This window comes from Tenebrio molitor, chromosome 6, assembly GCF_963966145.1.
Source record: "Tenebrio molitor chromosome 6, icTenMoli1.1, whole genome shotgun sequence".
NCBI classification, from domain to species: Eukaryota; Metazoa; Arthropoda; class Insecta; order Coleoptera; family Tenebrionidae; genus Tenebrio; species Tenebrio molitor.
In genome coordinates, this window is record NC_091051.1 from 4,471,304 (window position 1) to 4,495,494 (window position 24,191).

The following is a 24,191-nucleotide window of genomic DNA, read 5'->3' on the forward strand; positions in this document are numbered from 1 at the left end:
TGTAAAAAATGTGAAAAACAGCAATAGGCCAAGAACGATACAAAATATACCTGAAGAAAAATGGTAAATATTGAGAATATGTATTTGAAAAAACATATAAAGCTGAGGAAATCTTTCCAAGTTCTGGAACAGTATTAAATGAACAAATGACTGGATGCAGATGCGAAAGATATTTTGTAGTACCAAAATATCTCATTCTTTATAAAGGGTGGGGGAACAGAGACTGAATATTAAGTCAAATAAATAATAATAATGCTTGAATAAAACTTGGAATACTGCACAGGCTATGATACGGTTGAAGTATTTCACAATAAATTTGACAGTGAAAATGTGAGAAACATTAATTGTGTTCGTCCAGTCCAAAACAGATAACTCATTTTCTATTCTCAAGAATTTTTTTTGGCAAAAATTACGTAAGTTCGCAGTCAATTTGTCGTCGAGCGTGACCCTCGATTGGTCGGCGTAATCGGTCAGCTGACCGCATCGCGCGACTCAATCATCGACACGTCCCCAACCCTGCACGACTCGTCGCCGGCGATGCAGCGCCTCGACGTCTAAATAAAACGAGTGGTGGAGCGTCTCGACCGCAGAACGGCTCGTATAAAACCGAAACAACCACCACTGTTTATTAAAAGCTGTATGAATTATGTTTCCCGCATTGTGAATGTATTTTTACACCGGGGGCTTTTAACAGCAGCCCGCTCGTATGCCACGCCGGGATTCATATTTAGTATTTATGGCTTTTGTAGCCACTTAGTGCTGCCACGGAACAGCTGAAAGTGTCGAAGGATCCCGCTGAAAATTAGAGCCAGCAGTTCGGGTGCTCCGTTGTCGAAGAATCCGACAGCATTAAACCTTTCAGTCGGATTCTGGACGCTAAATCGACCGAAATAATTAACGCTTTCGACTGTTCGCATTAACCAATTATAGGTGACGAAAGGCAGAGACGAGCCAGGGTAAATCTGGCGGAAAATGCCGCCGTAAAAAGAGAGCACCTTGTGGAAATCGCCGAAGGACTTCCATCCAGATCCTAGATGGAAATACCACCGATTCTGTAACCGGAGACCACCGCGACTCCCCCGTCTGTAAACACGCGAGATAATGGTAATAACAATCTCTAAAAATATGACGGCAGCCTCTCTTGGAACTCTTCCATTTTTTTATTATTAATTTTAATACTTTATGGATTCCATATATTATTGTTACGTTGGTGCGAAGACAACCAATAAAAAAGCTTGTAAATAATGGCCTACAACTCGTAAACATTTTAAAATGTTTTTTATTTTAGGATGTATTTACAATAATACGTTTCGATGACGCGCCCAATAAAATAATACCATCGTTTTGAGCGATTTCGCGCCCGTAAGTCAAATTATTTCGGGACACCCCACCCGGGAAAGGGTTCGGCGCGTCTCACCTTCCAGATTTATGCCTCTTTCGCACCCTCCACGAAAATACTCCACATCCGTTTTTTTTCGCGTCGTGTTTACCCTGCCTTTATCTTATCGCTTCCAGTGAAATTTTGCATGTTTGTCCAGAACGATTGAGCAAACAGAGTTCGTGGCTGAGTTGGACAAACAAGGCACTCCCGAGTGTCGCAATTTTTGACACTCGCAGCGAAAAAATTAATTGGTACGACGTAAAAGCAAAGTTCATTCATATGGCGGGAGCTGAACGGGTGCCAGAATGTGCTGCACCAGAAAAAAAACGAAGATGCGACAATGATGAGCGGATTAACGAAGTATGCGGCGAAAATAGAGCCGGAGAATTCTCGACTGAATAACGACGACAGATCAAAAGTGCGTATGTATTATTTGCGTTTTTGCTCGCGGGGCAATTACGCACCGACAATTGCTGGCTTCATTAAAATATTGTTGTGGTCGAGGACGGCGGCTAATTAGCTGTTGGAAGAAAATTCTCCACGGTGGAAATTGTCTTGTGCGTTGGGGAAATGCACTTGACTCGATTATGCGACCATCTACGCAACTTTTAATCTTTCACGGCAGAAAATGATCGAGTGCTGCAAGTTTCATTTCCGCATCATCGAAAATCACGACTCCTAATTAAACTTTTTTCTCGTTAACACATCTAGCAGAATGATTCTAGTAGAATCATTTATCAACAAAGAATCGTTTACCTTGAGGTCTCTTATTTACACCTTCATTATAAATGTAAACCGAGCCGGCTCGATTCAGATCATAAATGCCAAGTGGGTTTTATCCAAATGTTATTAATATTTTTTCCGCTAATTTTGTAAATAAACATTGTCCCAATACATCAATGTAAAAATCAGAAATCAAGAATTTTGTCTAAAATTAGGTACAAAGTTATGTTTACTTTTAGTAAAAAGGAGTATATTAAATACATACCGAATAATTTTTTTGTTATCAAATCACAGGTCACCGTTTTAATTAATGTTGTTTTGTAAGACTTTTCTAAACAGATCAAAGTAGATACTGTTTCTATGCAATCATAGATAATGGTTATTGATTATAGATATTATTAATTAGTTATATTTAGAAAATTGTAAACATAAACAAACTATATAAAAAAAATGTGATAATCGGCCCTTATATAGGGTGATTTATAATAGGTGTAAAAAACTTTAACAACGTGTTCAGAAGGTCATTTTAAGAAAAAAATGTTATATTAATAGAGGTGCTATTTTGTTTATTTACAGAACTACAACAGATTTAAAATTTATTGAAATAAATTATTCATCGAATTTTTTTTCCCAGAAACATACCTATATTTTGGCATATCTAAAAAGAGTAAATTTTTCTGAACAAATTTTGTAAAGAAAAAAATTTGCCATCTTTTTCCGTTAAAAAATTATAAGCAAATTTGTAAAAAAAAGTATTATCAAAAATTCGCAATCGTCACGATTTAAACAAGATAGCAAATTTTTTTCTTAACAAAATTTGTTCAGAAAAATTAGCTCTTTTTAAATAAGCCGAAATAAAGGTATGTTTTTGGGGAAAAAAAATTCAATGACGTCATTACTTCAGTTTTCAAATATGGAAAAATATGCAAATTTGGTTAAAATGGACCTTACCCTTTCCTTTTCTTTTAATAGAGCTGAGACATCGAGTATCGCTCACCCTGTATGTTTCATGACAATTTGAGAAAAAGCTTTGTTTAGCTATTTTTGATTTTTCCTGCTGTAACGGACGAAATATAGACAAGGTGTGTCTAGAATTTTTCTGAATCCGTAAGAAAAATCATTTTCGTCCTCTTTTCAGAAGCCATTTAACCATCTTAGCAACTTTATGTTTTGTAAGAGTTTATATCGGGTGTTCATTTAAGTTTCCTGTCAAAGTTAGCGTTGAAGAGTCGATTGTGAACGTACCACTCGCGTAAAAACGTCAGATTTAAACAACCGATCCGTGATCCGTAATCCGTGGTGCGTTCACAATCGACTCTTCAACGCCAATTTTGACCAGAAATTTAAATGAACACCCTATACTTTAGACTGAATTATTAGATATTAAAAAAATCGAATAGGTGCCTGAGGTACAGTAAAGTAACATTGCCTATAATAAAAAACAATTGTTCATCAACTGAAAACTAAATAAATAAACAAGAGAAATAAAGAATGGATGTTTGTTTGTTTTTTTTTACTGAAGCTCGGTTATTGTTGTTTATTCCTTAAACGAGGACAAAATGGTGAATAAAAACAATGACTCAAGGCGATCGTTTAAAATTGTAAAAATGGCCCTTGCATTCTCCTGATTTGAACCTTGTAAAAAACATATTGACTCAATTAACGACTGAAATTACAATACCTATTGCATATCATTACTAGAAAGATTTTATTTGTTATTATAAAAAGAGCAATAAGTGGTACGTTTGTTTTTGTTAAATTCTACTTTCATAAGAAAAATTAAATATTCAATAGCAATCGTGTTACAATTTATTAAAGATTTTAATAACACACTTTTTTTAATTTCACGTCATCAGACTACCTTTCACATTTCAACAAAAATTGTACAAAAATTCGTCTACGCCAAATATTAATAGAATCAAGATATCATTAATTAATCGAGATCCCACTACACCTCTTGAGATTCTATTTGCTGACAATTTTTATCCAACCTGAATCAGTATTACTTCAGATTCGAGTACCGTCCTGTTCATCTTTCACAAAAATTTTGAAAGACTGGTTCAGCTGAGCAGATTTAATTTCAGCTCCCAACAAAGACCAAGCTACAAATGGAATGTTAAGTATTCGTAAGTTTTACTGTTGTAGCAATTCAGAAAATTGGAATTGTAAATTGATAAATGAGGCTCGGCGTATGTCAGTCCCTCTTCGCTAATGAAATACATTCCAAAAAAAAAAAGATAATTTCTTGTAAGTTGTGCAATGTATGCGACCCCTAAGCGACACGATCCCCACACGAGGTGGAACCTCCGATTCTTGTAAAACGTGTCTAAAAGAACACAGCAGTAATTAAAATGCGACCGATTATGCCCGTCGAGGCTTTACTTAATATTTAACAGGGCGCCTGTGTCCTTTGCCGACAACTAAAAATTCATGTTTCCGACCGACAAGTTAATGAAGTTAGGACATTTTACATAAAAAAGGAAAAAGTCTTTTATGAAGCCTTTGGTTCTGGCCGAAAGCAAAAGTGTTACATTAACGGGGAGCCAGAGGATGATTATAAAAACATTAAAATCCAGGCTGTAGCCGGCCCGACGGTCTCATTGCTATGCAAGACCGACCTCCTCGCCTCGCACAAAAGGAAGCTCACAAAAGGGGGACATAATGACATGCGCTCCATAAAGGACACCTTTGTGAGACATGTCTATTTGATTTTTGGACCCGAGGGGAGCTGACCGAACCCGCGACGAAACTCGTCCTGCCTGGACGCCGCGCCGCTAATGTCGGAACAAATCGCGGGGTCGGCTAAACGGAGAGGGCAATTACGGGAGCTCCGGCCGATTATCCGGTGCGGTCCCGTCACGGTCCTTGCACCGGGAGAGATGCGCTCGGTAATTAGAGGCGGCGCGGGGCCGCCGATACGGCACCGCCGCCCCCGAGATATGATGAGTTCGAAAAAAGGACGATCTTGTGCACACCAGGCGCTGCCCGTTGCCCTTTGATCTCGACATAAAGAGATATAACCATTAGGTTTTCATCATGCTATGCGGCCGGTGGTGCGGCGGCCGCTGGTCCGTTTGTGTGCTCTCAGGGATTAAGGAAATATAAGTGGTAGCGGGCGAGGAGTCTGCTCGTTCATTATGAATTAATGTCCGACCTTTCACATCAAACGCGAATGTTCATTTCTGCGATGGACTTCCGACGGACGTTGTTGTTGTTTCTCGGCCGCTGCGATGCCCACAAAGCATAAAGAAAACACGAGGGTAGTCACACGCGTCTCCGTACACGAGATATTCTTTTGAACGGCGAACTGCCCAAAGGCGAATTATCACAACCGACCCCTCGACCGAAAAGTCCACGACTATGATCAAGTTCGCTTTTCGGGTGGAATCACCAAGTCACTAAAACAAGAGAGGGCTACCAGCAAAAAATCCAAACCAAACAAAATAGTTAGCAAAGCAATTGAATCACTAGTGAGGAAATAATATTTTCTCACTAGTGAGGAAATAATATTTTCTCACTAGTGAGCAAAGTGAATGTTTTGAGAGTTTGTAGATAGAGGAGGCCAAATATGTTGTACTGAAAGTTTTTTTTTATTTGTTTTTAAAATACTTTCTGAATATTAGTAACTAAAGCTCGTCTTATTTTTGACTTAGTTAAATTTGTAACCTAATATTTAGATTTCAATTGACGAAAAAACGTGACATTGCCTGGGATTAACTTCTGGAAAAATTGATGCTAAATGCTTTATGTGTTGGTATCACTGATTAAACTAAAATCAGTAAACACGCAACGCCTTAACAAAAAATCCAAACCAAACACGAAGAGATTAAATGGAACGATTTACAAGCGATCTTCATAAATAATAATAACACAGAAGTAAAGAATTCATATTTAAAGCAAATAGTTATCAAAGATGGCAATTGAATCACTAGTGAGGAAATAATATTTTCTCACTAGTGAGCAAAGTGAATGTTTTGGGAGTTTGTAGATAGAGGGGGGCCAAATAGGTTTTTTAAATCTGTTTTTAAAATACTTTCTGAATATTAGTAACTAAAGATTGTTTTATTTTTGACTTATTTAAATTTGCAACCTGCTAGTTAGATTTCAATTGACGAAAAAATGTGAAATTGCTTGGGGTAAACTTCTGGAAAAATTCATGCTAAATACATTATGTGTTGGTATCACTGATTAAACTAAAATCAGTAAACCAATCACAAGCACCCAACGCCTTAACAACATAACCTCTTTTGTTTGGAATTTTGTTGATCCACGTTTTGTTGTGAAAAACTGTTTTCGTGAGTTCCCTGTTGGACTAATTTTGTAGAAGTTATTGTTTCAGTGATTTTAACAGTTACGAAAAATAGTGATGCAGCTAGATAATCATAAGTATGTACAGTTTACGTTGATATAACCTCACTTTTTACACTTGTGATGTTTTTGTCATTTTGATTTATTTACATTAAAAAATAGTGATTTGCGGCCTAATAAGGGTAGGGAGTAGGTGAAAGCGTTGATTACTGCAATTAACTCAAAATTCAAAAGGTGATTCAATTCCGTGACTCTATTTTATGATCATGTAAAAAATCAGATTCAACACGCATGAGCAAACGTGCTCGTACGGTTGGGGTACTCGCCTTCGGCTCAGACGCCCAATTTCCGTACCCGTGATTAAATGCACTACTTTGCTCATGGCTATTGACCCTTTCACTCCTAAAACCTGCTTGGACCACAATTTTTGAAAATGTCTTTTCCCTTTCGTCTGGGAACCCCGTCACGGCTCTGGCACATATGGAAAAAGTGTCGTTGCATGCGCTCCGTCCTTATCGGCGGTCGACGTTCTGGTGTTAATGAAGGAGCAAATCCGATCGAGATCTTCGACTATGGGGTCTGGCGCTATGCGGTCGCTTTGTGCCTCTTCAGTATTTCAATCGAGAGCATGTTCTTTCAAGACGATTGTATCTCTCTGTATTTATTCGGTAGTTGTGTGTTCTTGCCGGACTCTATCTGCGAAGTACTCGGCTATCTCTATTACGGCCCACCGGATTGTTTTACATTTACACGCAACACTATCTGGCTGCGCTGCACCTTGAGGACTCTATCGACGAGTCCGGGAAAAATTTTCGCCGCGAATTGACGGCGAGCCAAACGCACGAATTTATTATAATTAAACGCGTCCCGAATTATTTATTTGCTTTTGAGCGTTCGGTGGGTTTTTTTCTTTTGAAGACCGGCCCGTGGTAGTGTTTTGTGATGAAACGGCAATTAGGTAATTTATTTGAGGAAACAGTTAACTTGTAACGTGTCAAGTGAAAAGCGACCAGATAAATCAGTGGAAATGACAGGGAATGTGCGCACTTTATCATAATTTTAATGGGAAATTTGATACTCTGTCGGAAAAAAATCTGTCGCTTTTTAATTATGCGGACTCGTTTGAATTTCGAAACTGTTCACGTGGCCCCGGATTATCGAATATCGACGCACCGGAGTTTCGAAAGTGCCCAAATACCTGGTCCTGGAGCCGTCACTTCTAATTTACCTTCACCGGAATCGTCCTGCCGGAAGGGAGGAAATTCATTGTTTTGGAAAAATTTTCGCAGGTTTTTGGTCATCCAATTTTTTGGCTGGGGTCACTGTTAACATGCTAAATTATGCGTTTCGTTAAATTAACAAAACTGGTATCTACATAAATTTGAATCCGTTCAAAAATTATGGAACGCGTAGGAGGTTTCGCTTCACGCAATGGAAATTTGATCCTAATAGACACGTTCTACAAATCTGAAGAATATTTTGTTGCAGGAACGACTCTGTTCTAATAACGTATGCTAATCAATTAATTACGAAGAACATTGTTGTTAACTGTAGATTTTTTTGTTTTGTAGTAAAAGGTTCCGTTTCGGTGGCGGTGTCGAGAATTTGGAACAGAATGTCGCGTGGGATGGCCGGAATTTTTGGAAAAAATTTTAGAGAATTGAAACTCCATTCGAAAATAAAAAATCAAGCGATTTGTTTACGCCGGATGTGTAACAGTTATGGAAGAGTTGAAATGGTAAAATGAAAGTAAAATCTAGAATTTATGTTACAATTATTTTTATAACTCTTTCTTTTTGAGTAAAAAACGCAAAGAAATAAGTGTGAGAAAGTGTAATATAAACTCAAAAGAGCAAATCGGATAAGAATGTGGTTTCAAGGAACTGAAATATCCATTTTGGTTCTTTTTGTATAAGCATATTGATTATGTTGGTAGCATTTAGTAATAAACATGCACAGCTGATAATTAAAAGAAAAAGGAAACACACATTACTTGGAAAAACTATCAATAAACTAATCAGACTTATATTCTCGCAGGCTATTATTAATCAGATAATACTGATAATGAAATATTTAAAAAAAAGTTCATTAAAACTGTTGATCATCGTTATTATTTCTTGTATTTTATTTAATTAAATTTGCTGTCAACAATCACTTAATCACTGTTTTTAATTTCTTGATTGAAAGCATCAAGTCTGTATCTTAACTGCGTCTCTATCAAGCCTGGACAAACTGGAATAGATTTACATATTTTACTTGTCTCAGTATCTCAATTTTGAGAAATTGGTTGAAACTTGAAATGGAAACATTTTGTCTCAATGTTTTACTTTTGGAAAAATATTCACGACCATATGTTCAATTCCAGTTTTTGAGCAAAGAGCCAAAATTTGAGAACAGAAAGTTTAGTCTTAATATCTCCATTTTTTTCGAAGAGAATACAGAAAATTGTTAAAACTCCGGAACAAAAATAATTTGTTTAAGCCTCTCAATGTTCAAAAGATAATCAAGGTTCCAGAACAAAAAATCTTGTCTTGATATTCATATTCCTATTGTAAAATGATCAAATTCCAAAATTTTTGGCTCAGTTTGAGACACAGTGAAAACTTCAGAACACAAGAAAATAATCAAACTATCGAAAAATCGTCAAGAGTTCAAAATATTAAATCTTGTTTTCATCTTGATATCTCATTTTTTAGAAAAATAATCCAGATTTTGGAACAGAAAATTTTGTCTTGGTATCTCAATGTTGGACAGTACAGTCAAGATATCGAAACATAAAATTTGTGGCAGTTCTTCAGACTTCAGAGCAAAGAATTTTGTTTGAACGTCTCAAACTAAAGACAGTCATGGTTCTAAAAAAAAATACCCAAATGGAAAGTGCAAATTCCAAATTCAAAATAGAAAAATTTACCTACATATTTCCATTTTTTTTAAGTCAAAATTTTATCTCAGTTTGAAAAAGAGTCTCAATGTTTCAAAGCTGGAGATTTTAACTTTGCCTGATGTCTCAGTTTTTGGTGAAATAGTAAAAATTTTAGAACAAATCTTGTCTTGATTTTTTAATTTTGGGAAATACAAGATATCGGAAGAGAAAATTTGGTCTCAGTAAACACTATTTAGAAAATTGTTAAGAATCCAGATGAAAGCAATTTAGTCTCAACATCTCAATTTTAAAGAGATAATCAAGGTCCAAAAATAAAAAATACCCAAATTATTGTAAAACTCTTATTACGAAGATTTTTGTAAAATTTTTCAGACTTCAGAGAAGAAAGACTTGCAGGTTGTCGGTTTCCTACATTCTATTAATGGGAATTTTGTCTAGATATCTCAACTTTTGGACAACAGAAGAATAAGAATATTTGTCTGAGGGTCTCAATTTTTGTAGAATCGTGAAAAAAGGTCTCAAAAGAGAAAATTTTACCTGAGCACCCAATTTTTGTAAAACTCTCAAGACTTCAAAAAAGAGAGTCGCTTCTAGATTTTGGAAAATCGTCAAGACCTGAAAGGAGCCAATTCAATTTTTGCAAGATGATTAAATCACTAGGATTGAAAAATCTTCGACTAATTATTAAAGAAAGATTTGTCTAGGCGTCTCAACTTTTCGAAAAACAATATTGGTTCAAAAATGATTGTAAAAGCGTTCAGAGTTGAAAAGATAGAAGAGTGAAGATCCCAGGTCAGAGAATGAGTCTTCACGTGAGCGTTTGTCTCACTTTTTGAAAGGTCGACACAAAGAGTCCGCGAAGTTTTTCGCTTCGCGTGACTCCATCCACATTTCCGTTTTTGTTCTTGTTGGCGAGCACCTCGTTCGGCGGCGCAGCCTCCAGCTGTGCGCCTTCTGGTGGGCATTGTCGCCCCTTCGCATTCCGGCGCCCAACGATTATTTAACCGGAACGGGGCCATTTGTCTCGGCCCCGCAGAAATATTCATTAGTCGAAAACCCGTTCATCGAAAAAAATAACGAGCAAAAACGGCATGCGACAATGATATCGGCCGTCGATCGGCCCCGCTAACTTATGCAGATGTATTCGCCAATCTCGTGCAATTGTGCTGTAATTTAAAACTTACAAGGTCTGGCGGACTCGGCATTTTTCCCCGATTTAAATGAGCCTCCGTATTAAATTATCGGCCCCGCAGAACCAGTCCCCGCGCATCGATCAGCCTGTCCCATCTAGCGCGCGACGCACCGCCCGGCGGCGGTGCGGCCCGCCGTCTCCGTCGACAATGACCGCACTCTTCAATATATGCATGAAAGGCGGCGTCGAGGGCCGATCGATGACACTGGTAATTTCCTCCGGACGGACAACAGATGATGCCCGAGGACCGTCAAAGCCCAAATTCATTCCGGGAACGCTCCGGGGACTCCGGTCAACTTACGCTCAAAAATACGTCTATAAATAATAATCCACCATCCTGGCACCGCACTTACGCAATTATGACGTTGATTTTACGTGCGCCGCCGATTTTCGCCGCACCTGTCAGGAGGTCCAGTCTCACCGTAAACGCAGCACAGGCTGCGGCAAACTGACGTACCGTAACGCAACGCGGTGTTATTGTGAAGAGCTAATTCTGTCGGTCGGTGTGTTGTTGATAATTCCAACGGCACGGGTGATATTTATTAAAACACGCCTATATTTAAAAAAACAGACGGAAACTTGTCAAAATTCGAAAAAATGAATGATCGCTGGTTATTAACTGCACCGGGAGCTGTGACGCAGTGCAGACGTTGCCAACTTATTATATTAGTCTAAGTAGTTACAAAGTTAAATTATGATGTCACTCAAATCGACTCGATGACAGTGTCTCGCATAATTGATGTGGAAATTCGAAACGGATTTTTTGCGGTTTGAAGAACCAAAGCCACGGACAGGTTTAAAAATGGTAGTGTTTTGTCGGAGGACGGAGAATCCACCACAAAGTAAATCAAACTCCTATTCAGTATTTCTTTTCAACTTTTTTTTTGACACAAATCAATCAGCACACAGACAATCTGCACTGACTCACACTCAAAATTCCATTTCCCCCCTCTGACAGCATGATTTTCGATCCCCACCAAAATTCCATGCGACTCAGATATGGATCTGCGCTGGCCACCGCTCAACCATAGATTTGTAAACCAGCATAAGAAATTTTTTTTATTCCCAAGATGACGATTACTTTTTGAATTTTATCATTTGTTTGCGGATTTTTCAATTCTCGGTAATGACACAACGATAAAAAATTATATTTGTTTTATCTGGCATTTCATTGTGTATTCTAGATAATAGTGAGGTTTTTTTATTTTAATTGGAAAGAGTCGCGTCCAAGTCGGTCTTTACGACCAAATAAAAAATTATATTGACATTAACACTTTAGAAAGTTATTTTTTAACACTTCGAGCCGGTGCGTCGAGTCTTTCAAATATGTTAAAATGTTGTTACACAAATGAAATCTCTCGAGATATAAAATACGTCAAATTTTTGTGTTGTTCCACTAAAAGCATCTTCGATTTTTGAATTTTTCGCATGTTTTACGCGAACTGGTGAGAAAGTAGAATTCGAATCATTTAGATTAGCCAGTTTTCAAATAGCTAAATCGATCTGTTACTCAATAATTCTCAAATCTACAACGTTTCTCTTTTTTCATGATGGGTTATGTTAAACTGGTCGGAGCCTACATGGCAATGACAAAAAACGTTTTATAATTAATAGAACGAAGAGGATTCTAAAAGTAACAAGAAGTCTAGTCGCATCAACTAGAATTCCGTAAATGGTTCTCGGAAACTGGTTCAGATACACGGTACGAACTGTAAAAAACTACATTTTCTGCATTTTTATGTAAAGATTACTCTTAATTCCATGTTACATTTTGAGACGAGATATTGTTGTTAAATTAGTGTTATTAGTGTTGTAAATCTTGGAGGACTTTCCACATCGCCTGCACAATATTTACAAAATATGTATAAATCTTGAAGAGTTATTTGGATGGCATTAACGCAACATAAATCGAGAAAGTTTATAAATTTTTCTTTAAAAGGAGACGAACAAATTAAATATAACACAATTCCACTTAGAGCGTGTGGAGGCAGTCTTTCACTCGAATAAAAATTTGGAAGTTATGTCAGTTTGGAAAATTATTGCTTTGGAAAGAAGTAACTGTTAGCGGCGCCAGGTCCTAAAATAGGAAATATTAATTTTGTCTCTACTATGTACAGGGTGTCTCAAAATTCGCGAATTCCGAATTCAGAGCGTAATAGGGAGGACCCAGTGGAGCTCGAAAAATTCGCTCTTCCTGAACAAGATATATAAAATTTCCTTGGTAATTGTTCACTTTAACTACTTCTGGAATTTTCGCGTTTTTTCTGGCTAGACAGCCTCAGGCCGTCCTCCTAGATCGTTTCCCACCATTCAAACCTTGTGCAAATGCCCTTTTTTTCTCTCTTGTTGTGTTTCAAGGTCGCGTCAAGGTCACGCCAATGTCTTAGTTATAACTAAAGGGTAAGGAAAAATCATTTGCACAAGGTTTGAATGGTGGGAAACGATCTAGGAGGATGCCCTGAGGCTGTCTAGCCAGAAAAAACGCGAAAATTCCAGAAGTAGTTAAAGTGAACAATTACCATTTCCTTATTTGAACTACTAAAGTGATCCCCTACAATGCTCTGAATTCGGAATTCGCGAATTTTGAGACACCTGTATACATATTTTTCGAGTATTTCTCCCAAAAATTTTTTCGTCACCACACGAGAGTGGTGACAAAAGAGAGAGAGTAATGAGTAGCACTGTTGATGATGAAGATGAAATAGTTATTTTTCGAGATGCGGAAGAAGTCCTGGAGAAGGATTTTTACTTTCCAGGAAAAAAATTCACACTTTCCTTGCTCTGCAGATTTCAAGGTGGACAATTTACCAAATTCATGAAATTATTGAGAAATTCTGGTTTCGTTGAAACATCCACATTACGGTCCAGACTTGTCACGCGATTTTAATCTAGACACATATTAGAAATTAAATTGTACTTTGATTTATTCTCTGAAAAGGTCAATATTTACACTGAATAAATATCAAGCGCAATTCACAGAAATATGTAAGTAATAAAAAACTTATCTTTAAAAGGAACAAATATTTTTTTTATTTTGACAAAATATATTCACTAATCTTGTTTGTACTACGTTTTATGTCTTTTTTGTCTTCATTATTTGATTTTTTTTTTTTAGAAAAAAGTCAGTTTCATTGTTCAAATTTTTTTTATTCAAAAAAAGAAATGTAGAGTTAGTCGAAACGCACCGTGTAAATATTAAACTAATTAAAACAACAAGATTTTTACTTTGATAAAATATATCTAATCATTAGTTTATTTGTACTGTTTTGTTCGACCTCGATTTAAATTAAAAAAAAATATTTGTCTTTATCACACTTGAAACTGAGAAAAGAGAGTAAGGTTAGTAATGTTATCCAAAAAAGAATGACCACAGGTTATGACGAAGAGGGACAAAGTATCCAGCGGTCAAAATAATTTCAGGTCAAGTCTCGAAGAATTGTTTTGTGACAGATTCATAAAGTTCATCAACTTAATCAAAATTCCGGTTTCGGTAAGCTTGAACACCCACGTTACAGCCCAGATGTGACACCGCGCGATTTCTATCTCCTCTTGAATTAAAAAAAAAAAAACCTGCGAGAAAGAGTTTTCCTTCGTGGCCAGGTAGATTACATAAAAATCCAAAACAGAAGAGGAACAGACCAAGATGCGGTCGTGGAATGCACGAGGAAAAAATACAAGAAGCAAGCGAGTGAGTGACTCTTGACGTTTCGTGGTGTGGAAAGTGTCGAGCAAGAATGTGACGAATCTGAGCGATGATGTCTTCGATCGACCGTCGATGTCGACGGGATCTCCGCGCGCGTCCAAAAGAAGAGCAAAAAGGTACCTGCGGGTCGGCGTCGTCGCCGTATCCGCAGCAGTGGGGCCTGTGTGGGTCGCGTTCCACGAGCGGTTAATTAGGCCCGAGTCATGCTCATCAATTACACGCTGACAGTCGGGAGCGCTCGCGTCGACCTCTCAAAAAGCAATTTGTTCCATCCATCGGCGAAGAAAGCGCAAAAAGCCGCCGGTTCCGGGGGGCCCGCCGCCGCCACGCGGCAATCTTTATCAGTTAGCGTTGAGTTATAGTCTGTCAAATGAGCATCCCGAATTTCGAATTTCAATAACGGCGGAGTGCTCCGGCGGAGTTTTCGGTCGATGGAGGAGTTATGCGCGGGATTGTTAGAACAAAAACGATGTAAAACAAGCCGGAAGTGGTCCCCGATGGCTCGTACGGCGGCCGCCTCGCCTCCGCCGCAAAATACGACTGTTCCGGGAACGAGGCTCGCGGAGAAATGATGCACGCTGGGACGGCAATTTTTAAATAATTGACTGGAGTCCGGTGGAAAATGAATTACAGGCCGAGGGCCCCCATAATGTACAAGATGTTACGCTTATGTAAGATGCAGGAGGAGCCGGGATGGGATAGCTCGTGTCAAATTCGGCCCTGCTTTTGCACCACCCCCATGCATTATGGATCCGGCGCACGTATAATAAACCACGGAAGGAGAACTTCGATCGTTCACGATCGCTTCTTAACCGACGATTATTGCCCCGGATTGAAATATGAATCCGACAACCCAATTCACCAAAAATACTCAAAATCAAACCCCCGCACCACCCCCACATTGTCACACTTGCATCCTCTCCGACGCCGCCGCCTCACCTTCGAGATTACAATTTACAACAGAAACAAATCGAATTTCAGACAGGCGGATATTGGTCTAACCCTATTACGATTTTAACCCTTGTAATAACACAGAACGTAGGGGTGCTCACCACCCCCGCAACTTAACTACCATAGAATATTGCTGCGTGATAGATCACTTGATTTTTCTTCGTTTCGCTACAACACTCTGTATGTAATAATACGTTAAGAGAGCTTCACACTCGTTCTATCTCGGAGCATGAACATTATTTACGTATTTTGACCCCGACACTTTTAGTTTCATCCGACATGATCTCAACTTTCTATTTTTAAATAATTGGGCCATATATTTACACACTTCGGGAAAATTATAGGTCTAGGACGTAACTCATATTGACAGGTTCGATATAAAATATTGTCCTGGTCTAGGTTGCCATGACCACGGCCAACCAAAAATCGAAAAACATCACAATTAAGAGTGATTTGTCACTTCTTCCAATGCCAACTGGATTTTTATATTTTTTTTACTTTAGTTTAGTTCGAATCATTCGAGAAACTCAAATTGCTTTCAAAATGCAAAATTTTGTTTAGTTCACCCAAGACATTCGTCCACCGTACCGCCTGGTGACACCACGTGATTTCTATCTACTTCTAAATTTCAAAAAAAAAATTTCTTAATCTTTTAATTTTTGTTGAATATTCATGGTTTTTAATTGGAACAGCATTTAGTCGCTTTTAAATTTTCAAAAAAACATACATATTTGGTGCATTTCAAAGGAACAACAAAAAATAAACTGTCAAGAAAAGAAATAACATTTACTTGGTTTATCAATTGACAAAAGAGAAGGTTCTTCTCTACAGAATTTAAAAGGTACCGAAATTTAACGTATTCTTCACGAAAATTGATGGCTACAATTTTTTGAGAAGCAAAAGAGGTCCTTCTGGATAAGAGTTGGAGATTTAGAAGAAATTTTTGGAAGCTCGAAAAATATTTTGTTCCGTGACAATTTGAAAGTGGACAAATTCCTGAGAATGTCAAATATTCCAATTTTATTTTTGTCCAGCGTGGACACGTTACATGCCAGATTTGACACCACTCGATTTATGTCCCAAATATAATATCAATTAATAAAAAAATAAATAAACAAAAAAATAATCTCAAAGGAATCTTTAACTTAAATCAGTAGCTTAGCAGAGTAATCTACTAAAGCACCACTGCACTCTTTTCATTTTTGTGTTTAAAATTTTTCCAGAGCTTTGAATTTCCACTTGATTTTATTTTGAACAATCAAAATTTCAGCTGCGTTAACTAACAATAAATAATGTTTTAAATCTACGAGCCTATTTGAATAAATACAACGTAATAGTTATTTACATTACAAACGCGGTAGGCTACATTTTACAGCGCGAGGTTTTTAGATTGAAACACGACCGCGCAGCGGGAGTGTTTTAACAAAAACCGAGCGATGTAAAGTGCCTACCGCATTGGTAATGTATTAATCTTTTTGACCAACAACTCGTTTTCTCAAATTTGAAATTTGTTGTAACCAATAAATTTGCAAAACCTGCCAAAGACTGACATTTGATTAATAAAATACCAGAAAGTCTATTATACCAATAACTGATGTGCTTACGATTTATACCACAAGATGGCGCCATCAGAATTCACAATTTTCTCAGAAAAATATAAATAATATAAATGGACTAACAGCTAACAGTTTTGTGGTATTTTACACACTCCGTGCGGTAAAATGACAGATAGTTTGATTAGTGTGTAAAAATCAAGATACCGTACCTGTTCAAAATGTGTAAACAAGTCATTTAGAGTGAGGAGGCCAAAAAGAATATTTTATTCAGAATAATAGTACATAATTCGAATAATAATAAAATAAGACAACCGCCAACAATTCTTTCATTAAATTAATTAAAAAAGTCCCTGCAAATAATTGAACCTGAGCTCGCAAATCGTGTTTTTCTGCCCCTCTAATTGTAATTAACATTAATTAAACCCAGAACAAAAACGAAAGAAAAACAATGTGACATTGCACCGGACTAGAAACATCATGTTTGTTATTAGAACGAATTCCCTTTTGCTGTTTTTGCAATAAACTTTACTCACTGTTTTGTTGAAAAATAATCAGGTTTTTCCTCTACTTTACGCATGTGGAACTAATTTGAAAATAAATTAGTCCAACCAGATTTTTATCATCTCATTCTCCAAATCGCACAAGACAATTTTATGCAACAAAGTGGCACTCCGCAAATTACCCAAACGCAATTTGTGCAATCACTTAAAATTAATACAAATTTTTTGTCGATAATTATGCAGTAAAAAAACTGTTACGCAACGATTTTTATTACTGTGCGAATCGCATCTGAAATTGTTTTCTCCACAATAGTTATCTGTCGGTTATGCAACGTCGATTATTTGTCTCAATAATTACTAATCACTAATCCTAGGATAAAATGCACCCAAATTTTGTTTCCTGTGTGCTACATAAATCCAAAAGTGCCACAATTTAGATAACGACTCTAATAAAATTCCGATATCTGGAGTGTCGTGTAGTTACATAAAAGCGAGCACGATTTCCATTGCACATTGTTTGGAGCAATTTCGATAAGTTCGGTTTGTTTATATAAAAAGCGCGATAAAGAGATCAAACTACTGCACCTCGTTACACAAACAAAACTTGGACCGCCATGTTGTGCCAAGTCCGAAAAAGAAAGAAAAAGTGGTGCACGGGTCGAGCGCCTCTGGTGGACGAAGAGGCGGTAGTTTATGGGCGAAAGCTCTGTCCACTCTCATTAGCGCTCTCGATGTGCTTAATGGACAATCGAACCGGAGGGTAATAACAATCAAAGCACTTACCTGTGCCGGTTTTAGGGCCGGCAGTTATGCCCCGACTGGCCGCATAAAGTCGAACCGAAGATTTGAAATGACCACACGGGACGGATGATGGACCATCTCGTGCGGTTTTATCGGCCCTGTCGGGCGAATCGCCCCCGTTTTACAGTTATTAGGATATGAGAGACTTACCGGGACATGACATCGGGGAACTCCCTCTTCAATACGGCCCACTTCTGCAACAGAAAAAACCGGTGGTGAGTCTGGACGGTAACAGGGCCATCTCGCTACCATTGTGTGTGACGTTATCACGATCGTCGCCGAGCGCGGATAGCAATCTTCTGTTTGGATTACCGTAGACTCTGTTCGACGGAATTATGGAAAAAATAGAATGTTTCGTGATAAATTTATTGACAATAATTATTGCAGAATTGGGAGTGCCTATCGAAACTTCAAACAAACTCCAGATAATGTCTACATTTTTGATCGGCGCTCCGTAATTGTCATTTTCCTCCGCTTTTTTCCACCCCACACGACCCGGAAATGGAATCGCGATTGGGGGGCCCCCATCGCACCTCCTCATTGTTTATGTCTTGTTGCAATTAGACGGCAGGTCCTGCGTCCCCCGAGACTCCGAGCTTTGATTACGATCGCGCTCAAAAATGCACTCACTCGCCTTCGATTTATTTGCGCGTAAAAGGCGATTTTTCCGGGACCTAATTAAATGTGGCCGAAGGGGTGGATTGTCGCATTGTGGCGTTATTGAACCAATAAAAATTATCTGATTGATGGGACGCGCCCACTCCTCGCGAATTCCGCGTGTTTCCACAAGAAAAGCCAAGATTAGATCGGATTCAGTCTGTTTGAATTGGAGATAATGGCGGAAAAATCCAGAGCAAAGTCAATGCCATTACGCTGATAAAAGGTGAAGAGGTTTGCAATTCTCCACCCGAGCTGAGACACCTAGATTATGACTTACTGCAGATTGTAGACAATTTTTGTTTCAATTGACACAGATAGGTGGTCCTTGTTGACTCACTGATTCACAATCTGGGTAAATTATCGAGTCTATAATAAAATCGAATTATCAACAAACAACAGACGCTTTGGAACAAGGAAACAATTTGTTTGTCAAGTATCGATGAACTTGATTTCTATCCTCTTTTTTCTCTGATGTCTTGACATAATTAAGTTGTTTTCTCTTGAATTGTCATGTTCTAATAAATAAAATAAACAAATTGAATGAAGATAGGAAATGAAACACCATAATAAATAAGTATACATTGATAAGTTACATAACCGCTGATAAAGTAGCAATAAAATAGTTAAGTAAATCTATGTTGGGGGATTCCTACTCAAGATGATAAATTGGATCGACAAGAGTCCACTTAGCGCGAAAAGATCGTGGGCGGAGCTAAGTTTTCGTTGTAATTATACAGAGAGACATCACGTGACGTGTTCTTCTCAGCAAGCAGTCTATAGGCTTGGAACTTTCAAATCACTCGAGAGAGTGCATATTGATATTAAAAAATCACTAGTGATTAGAGAACAAACGAGAAGCGTATGGGTGGAGCTTTTAGCAGTATAGCCTTGATACCACGTGATGTACTCTTCGCGATATATTAAAAAAAATTGCTTTCTGTGATCTGAGGTGTTACAAAGTACAGGAAATTTCAGGCTACACGCGGAGCACTTTGAGGAAATTTCTAAGAAAAGAGATTTGTGACAAACCAAAAATAGAAATTCTTGTTTGAGTACAGAGAAGTGGTGATAAGTGATAATGGATTTTGCAGGTCTATCTCTCACTGCAGAAGTTTGTATAAAAGGACATTTATCTAATGTTAATAGTTTTATCGGAAATTGTCAATTTTAGATTAGAGTGAGTAGATTGTATTATGCAACTTTTCAAAAGTGTTGTCCGATCAGAGATTTTTAAGCAATTTGGTCGAGATTTTGTCAAGAACAAGGAAGTGGTCGAAAAGAAGTTCGAAGACCACGAACAGAATATTTGTTAGATTTAATTTTTCTCATCGTTTTTGTCAAATGAAAATATCTACAAATGGTGTCGGTAATTGTTCACTTTAACTGCTTCTGGAATTTTCGCGTTTTTTCTGGCTAGACAGCCTCAGGACGTCCTCCTACATCGTTTCCCACCAATCAAACCTTGTGCAAATGAAAATTTTCCTTACCCTTTAGTTATACTAAGACTTGGCGCGACCTTGACGCGACCTTGAAACACAACAAGAGAGAAAAAAAGGCACTTGCACAAGGTTTGAATGGTGGGACACGATCTAGGAGGACGCCCTGAGACTGTCTAGCCAGAAAAAACGCGAAAATTCCAGAAGTAGTTAAAGTGAACAATTACCATGGTGTCTTAGAAGAGGGAGCAAACTAGACACCTGCGTACCACACAAGACTCGGAGCCCTTAACCGAAACCAGATGTCCCTACTCTCTCGTTTCTTTTAAAATTTGAGTGTTGTTCTTTTAATACACCTTAATTGGTATCTTCTTAATTCGAAGATTCTTTCTTTCGGCTCGATCGTCCTATAAAACGAGATTTACGGCTCGGCCAAGGTTTCCCCTTACTAATTCGACAACGTCTGTCGTAATAAACCTCAAACTGGGATTTATGCTGTGCCCACGTATGCACCGTCGTTTTCTAATTCTGCGTTGTGGATGCACCGTTGGAAAACGTGAAAAAATTAAATAATTCAAATTCGTCTGTTCGCCAAAGCGACATCAACTCCGGAATGCATGCCGGTGAATTTAAAATGTATGACGAGAGCTTGGAATTAGTGTTTTTCAGCGGTCGTTAAACACGACTGAATAATTAAATTTGTTGACGGCGCAACGATTTTTGCTATACATAAAACGACTCCACTTTCTACCCATTAAAACATCAGATTAAATTATTGTTTCGTCCTCGACGGGGAGACCATGTGGTCTTAGATGTCCCCAGGTGACGACCCACCGCCTGGGTAAAAGTTGTGACGCGGACCCGATAGAAATGAAAGTATTTCCTCGATGGGTGCTAGCCAGGGCCAATTTTCTTTCTCTTTCTGAGTATCTGCCGGCACAGGTGTCCCACTTTACCAATCTGGACATCAGAAACAATTAAACGGTATCATTATTGTGGCCGGCCGACGAGACCCATCGCTTCCTGCATCATTAATCATCCACCGACCATCCTAGTTAGTCGACTGTAACCCACTTGGAGTCGCTGCACAAGAACCGTCGACGCTTGATGATCGTTTTCCTAAAATTTATATAAACTTCGTTTTAATGTAAAAGTAATTTTGTGGTGTGCACGAGGCGAAATTATCGTGAGGAATGCGTGAGGTCTCGCTGTGGGTTGATACGTAATTTATTTCCTTCATGCTCTTCCAAGCTAATCTTTCATTGTTATTTACGGCGCGTAATTGTTCACGTGTCTCTCTAATTCCCCACCAACAAAAATCACTCGTTGCCGACTAATTAACGGACCCCGGACCGCACAAATTACCGCCAAACAAGGTCTATTTCTGACTGACATCAAACGCGCACAGACAAAAGCGCAGTCTCTGATTACTTCAGACAGTTCCACCGTCACCCCTGAGAACTTCCACTCCCGAACGCATTCGATAATACTTCTAAACTGAACATGCTATCTGTCAAAGCGGTGATCAATTACTTCTCAGACAATGGAGAACATCGCAACAATTTGCAATTAAAAAAAAAAAAAAAAAAGAATGCATCTGTCAAGGTTTTCGGATAGCGATTTCGTTTTAGAAACACTCGAGTAAAATAAACATGATAAACATGATATTGACACTTGGATTAATCGGACGAGGTAATCACCGACACTCAGTCAGCTCTCCACAGCTTTGCACGAGTTGCTTAGAAGCTCTTGAACTACGTAGGTCCCAAAGATTCTAATTTCTTTTAAATGAACATAACAGTCATAAGGTTGACAGTTCCTGCAATTATGCGGTGCAATCACCGACACTCGCTCAGCTCTCCACAGCTTTGCACGAGTTGCTTAGATTTCTTTTTGAAAGCTCTTGAACCACGTAGGTCCCCAAGATTCTTATTTTTTTTAAATGAACATAACAGTCATAAGATTGACAGTTCCGCCAGTTGTGCGGTGCAATCACCGACGTTCAATCAGCTCTCCCCACCTTTACACGCGTTTCTTTGATTTCTTTTTGGAAGTTCTTGAAACACGATGTCCCACAAGATTCTTATTTTTTTTAAATGAACATAACAGTCATAAGGTTGACAGTTCCTGCAATTATGCGGTGCAATCACCGACACTCGCTCAGCTCTCCACAGCTTTGCACGAGTTGCTTAGATTTTTTTTGAAAGCTCTTGAACCACGTAGGTCCCTAAGATTCTTATTTTTTAAAATGAACATAGCAGTCATAAGGTTGGCAATTCCTCCAGTTGTGCGGTGCAATCACCGACACTCGTTCAGGTCTCCACAGCTTTGCACGAGTTGCTTAGATTTCTTTTTGAAAGCTTTTGAGCCACGAATGTCCCCCAAGATTCTAATTTCTTTTAAATGGAACATAACAGTCATAAGTTTGGCAGTTCCTCCAGTTGCGCGATGCAATCACCGACACTCGCTGAGCTCTCTACAGCTTTGCACGAGTTGCTTAGATTTCTTTTTGAAAGCTCTTGAACCACGTAGGTCCCCAAGATTCTTATTTCTTTTAAATGAGCAGAATGGACATAGGGTTGACACTTGGACCAGTTGTGCGGTGCAATCACCGACATTCAACCAGTTCTTCTCAGTTTTAGGTATACGCGTTTCTTAGACTTCTTTTTGGAAGTTTTTGACCACGTATGTTCCGCAATACCTTTGCGAACTCCAGAATGCAACTTCTAAACTGAACATAACATTCTATCTGTCAAGGCGATGATCTGTTACTTCTCAGACAATGGAGAACATCGCAACAATTTGCAAATTAAAAAAAACCGAAAAACAAAGCAACTGTCAAGTTTCTCGGATATCTTTTGAGAAACACTCGAGTAAAATAAACATGATAAACATGATATTGACATTTGGATTAATCGTACGATGTAATCACAGACATTCAATCAGCTCTGTACAAATTGCTTAGAGTTCTTTTTGAAACCTCTTGAGCTACGTATGTCTGTCAAGATTCTTATTTCTTATAAATGAACCCAATAGTCATAACGTTGACACTTGGATCAGTTGTGCGCTGTAATCATCGACACTCAATCAGTTCTCCACAGCTTTGCTCGCTTTGCATAGACTTCTTTTTGAAACCTCTTGAGCGACGTATGTCCCTCAAGATTCTTAATTTTTTGTAACGAACATGATAATCATTTCATAACGTTGACACTCGGTCCGGCGTGCGGTGTAATCATCGACTCTCCTCCGATCTTCCGCATCTTGAGTCGCTTTATCTCGTTTACCGAAAAGATTCTGCCCCCTTTTGATGGTTTCTGCCTGGCCCGCGGGCTAACTGCCCACCCCCGATCTCCCTAATCAGATCATCTCTCCGACAATTCGCCCCAATTTGATCCGATATCCGCGGCATCGGCGCGTGGTCTGCATTCTGTCTGAGCCACGGAGGACCAGAAGCGGTCGATTCGCTTTCCAGGTTTTATAATGCACCTTACTTATTCATTGCACACAATCGCATCAATAATTAATGAACGCAGGGGTCAGACTGGCCTTTTTAAAAGACCCTACTTTATTGGGTTCTCCCGGCAAATAGGTTGTTTTTGTTTGATAACTTTGTTTGATGGCTTTTTTACAGGAACCGGTCCACATAAATTTAAAATTATCTAATGCCGATGCCGTTCGGACGCGCGTATAACGGTCCCATTTGCCAAATGAAAACGTCCAGATCGATGATACAATGTCGTTTTGTTGGGCGGCGGATGCCTCAAGGCGACGCTAGCGGACCTCTTCTTTTTCGCCGCGCTGCCGGCGTTTGTTGGTACAGGTGCCAAGACGACAATGTATAATTAGCGAGCTATTATTGTGCGGATAAGGCGACTAGCATTGCTATAAAGCTATGCTAATCCGTCGAGAGATCGACTTTATTGTTCAAAACGAATTTTTCCAATGTTTAGATAATTACTGGGCGCTGTTGGACACCTGTTTCGTACACAAATTTAAAAACTACTTCGTGACTCGAAAAAGACGAGGAGTCGCCGCTCAAAAACACCTTTAATTCGATCCCGTTATCCACATTATAATACATAATTAATTATCGAAC

General features: G+C 38.5%; 1 protein-coding gene across 3 annotated transcripts in view; it reads right to left on the reverse strand.

Moving 5' to 3' along the window:
* LOC138133375 (transcription factor SOX-5-like) overlaps window positions 1-24,191 on the reverse strand; it is a 114,361-nt gene that overhangs the window by 81,151 nt on the left and 9,019 nt on the right. For 2 of the 3 annotated variants that reach the window (XM_069051272.1, XM_069051275.1), the window contains exon 2: window positions 18,150-18,193. In XM_069051272.1, coding sequence (XP_068907373.1) covers window positions 18,150-18,157 — 8 coding nt within the window. In that variant the 5' untranslated portion in view covers window positions 18,158-18,193. Of the gene's footprint in view, window positions 1-18,149; window positions 18,194-18,248; window positions 18,359-24,191 lie in introns of those variants that run through there. The other variant, XM_069051271.1, reaches the window with a different exon arrangement.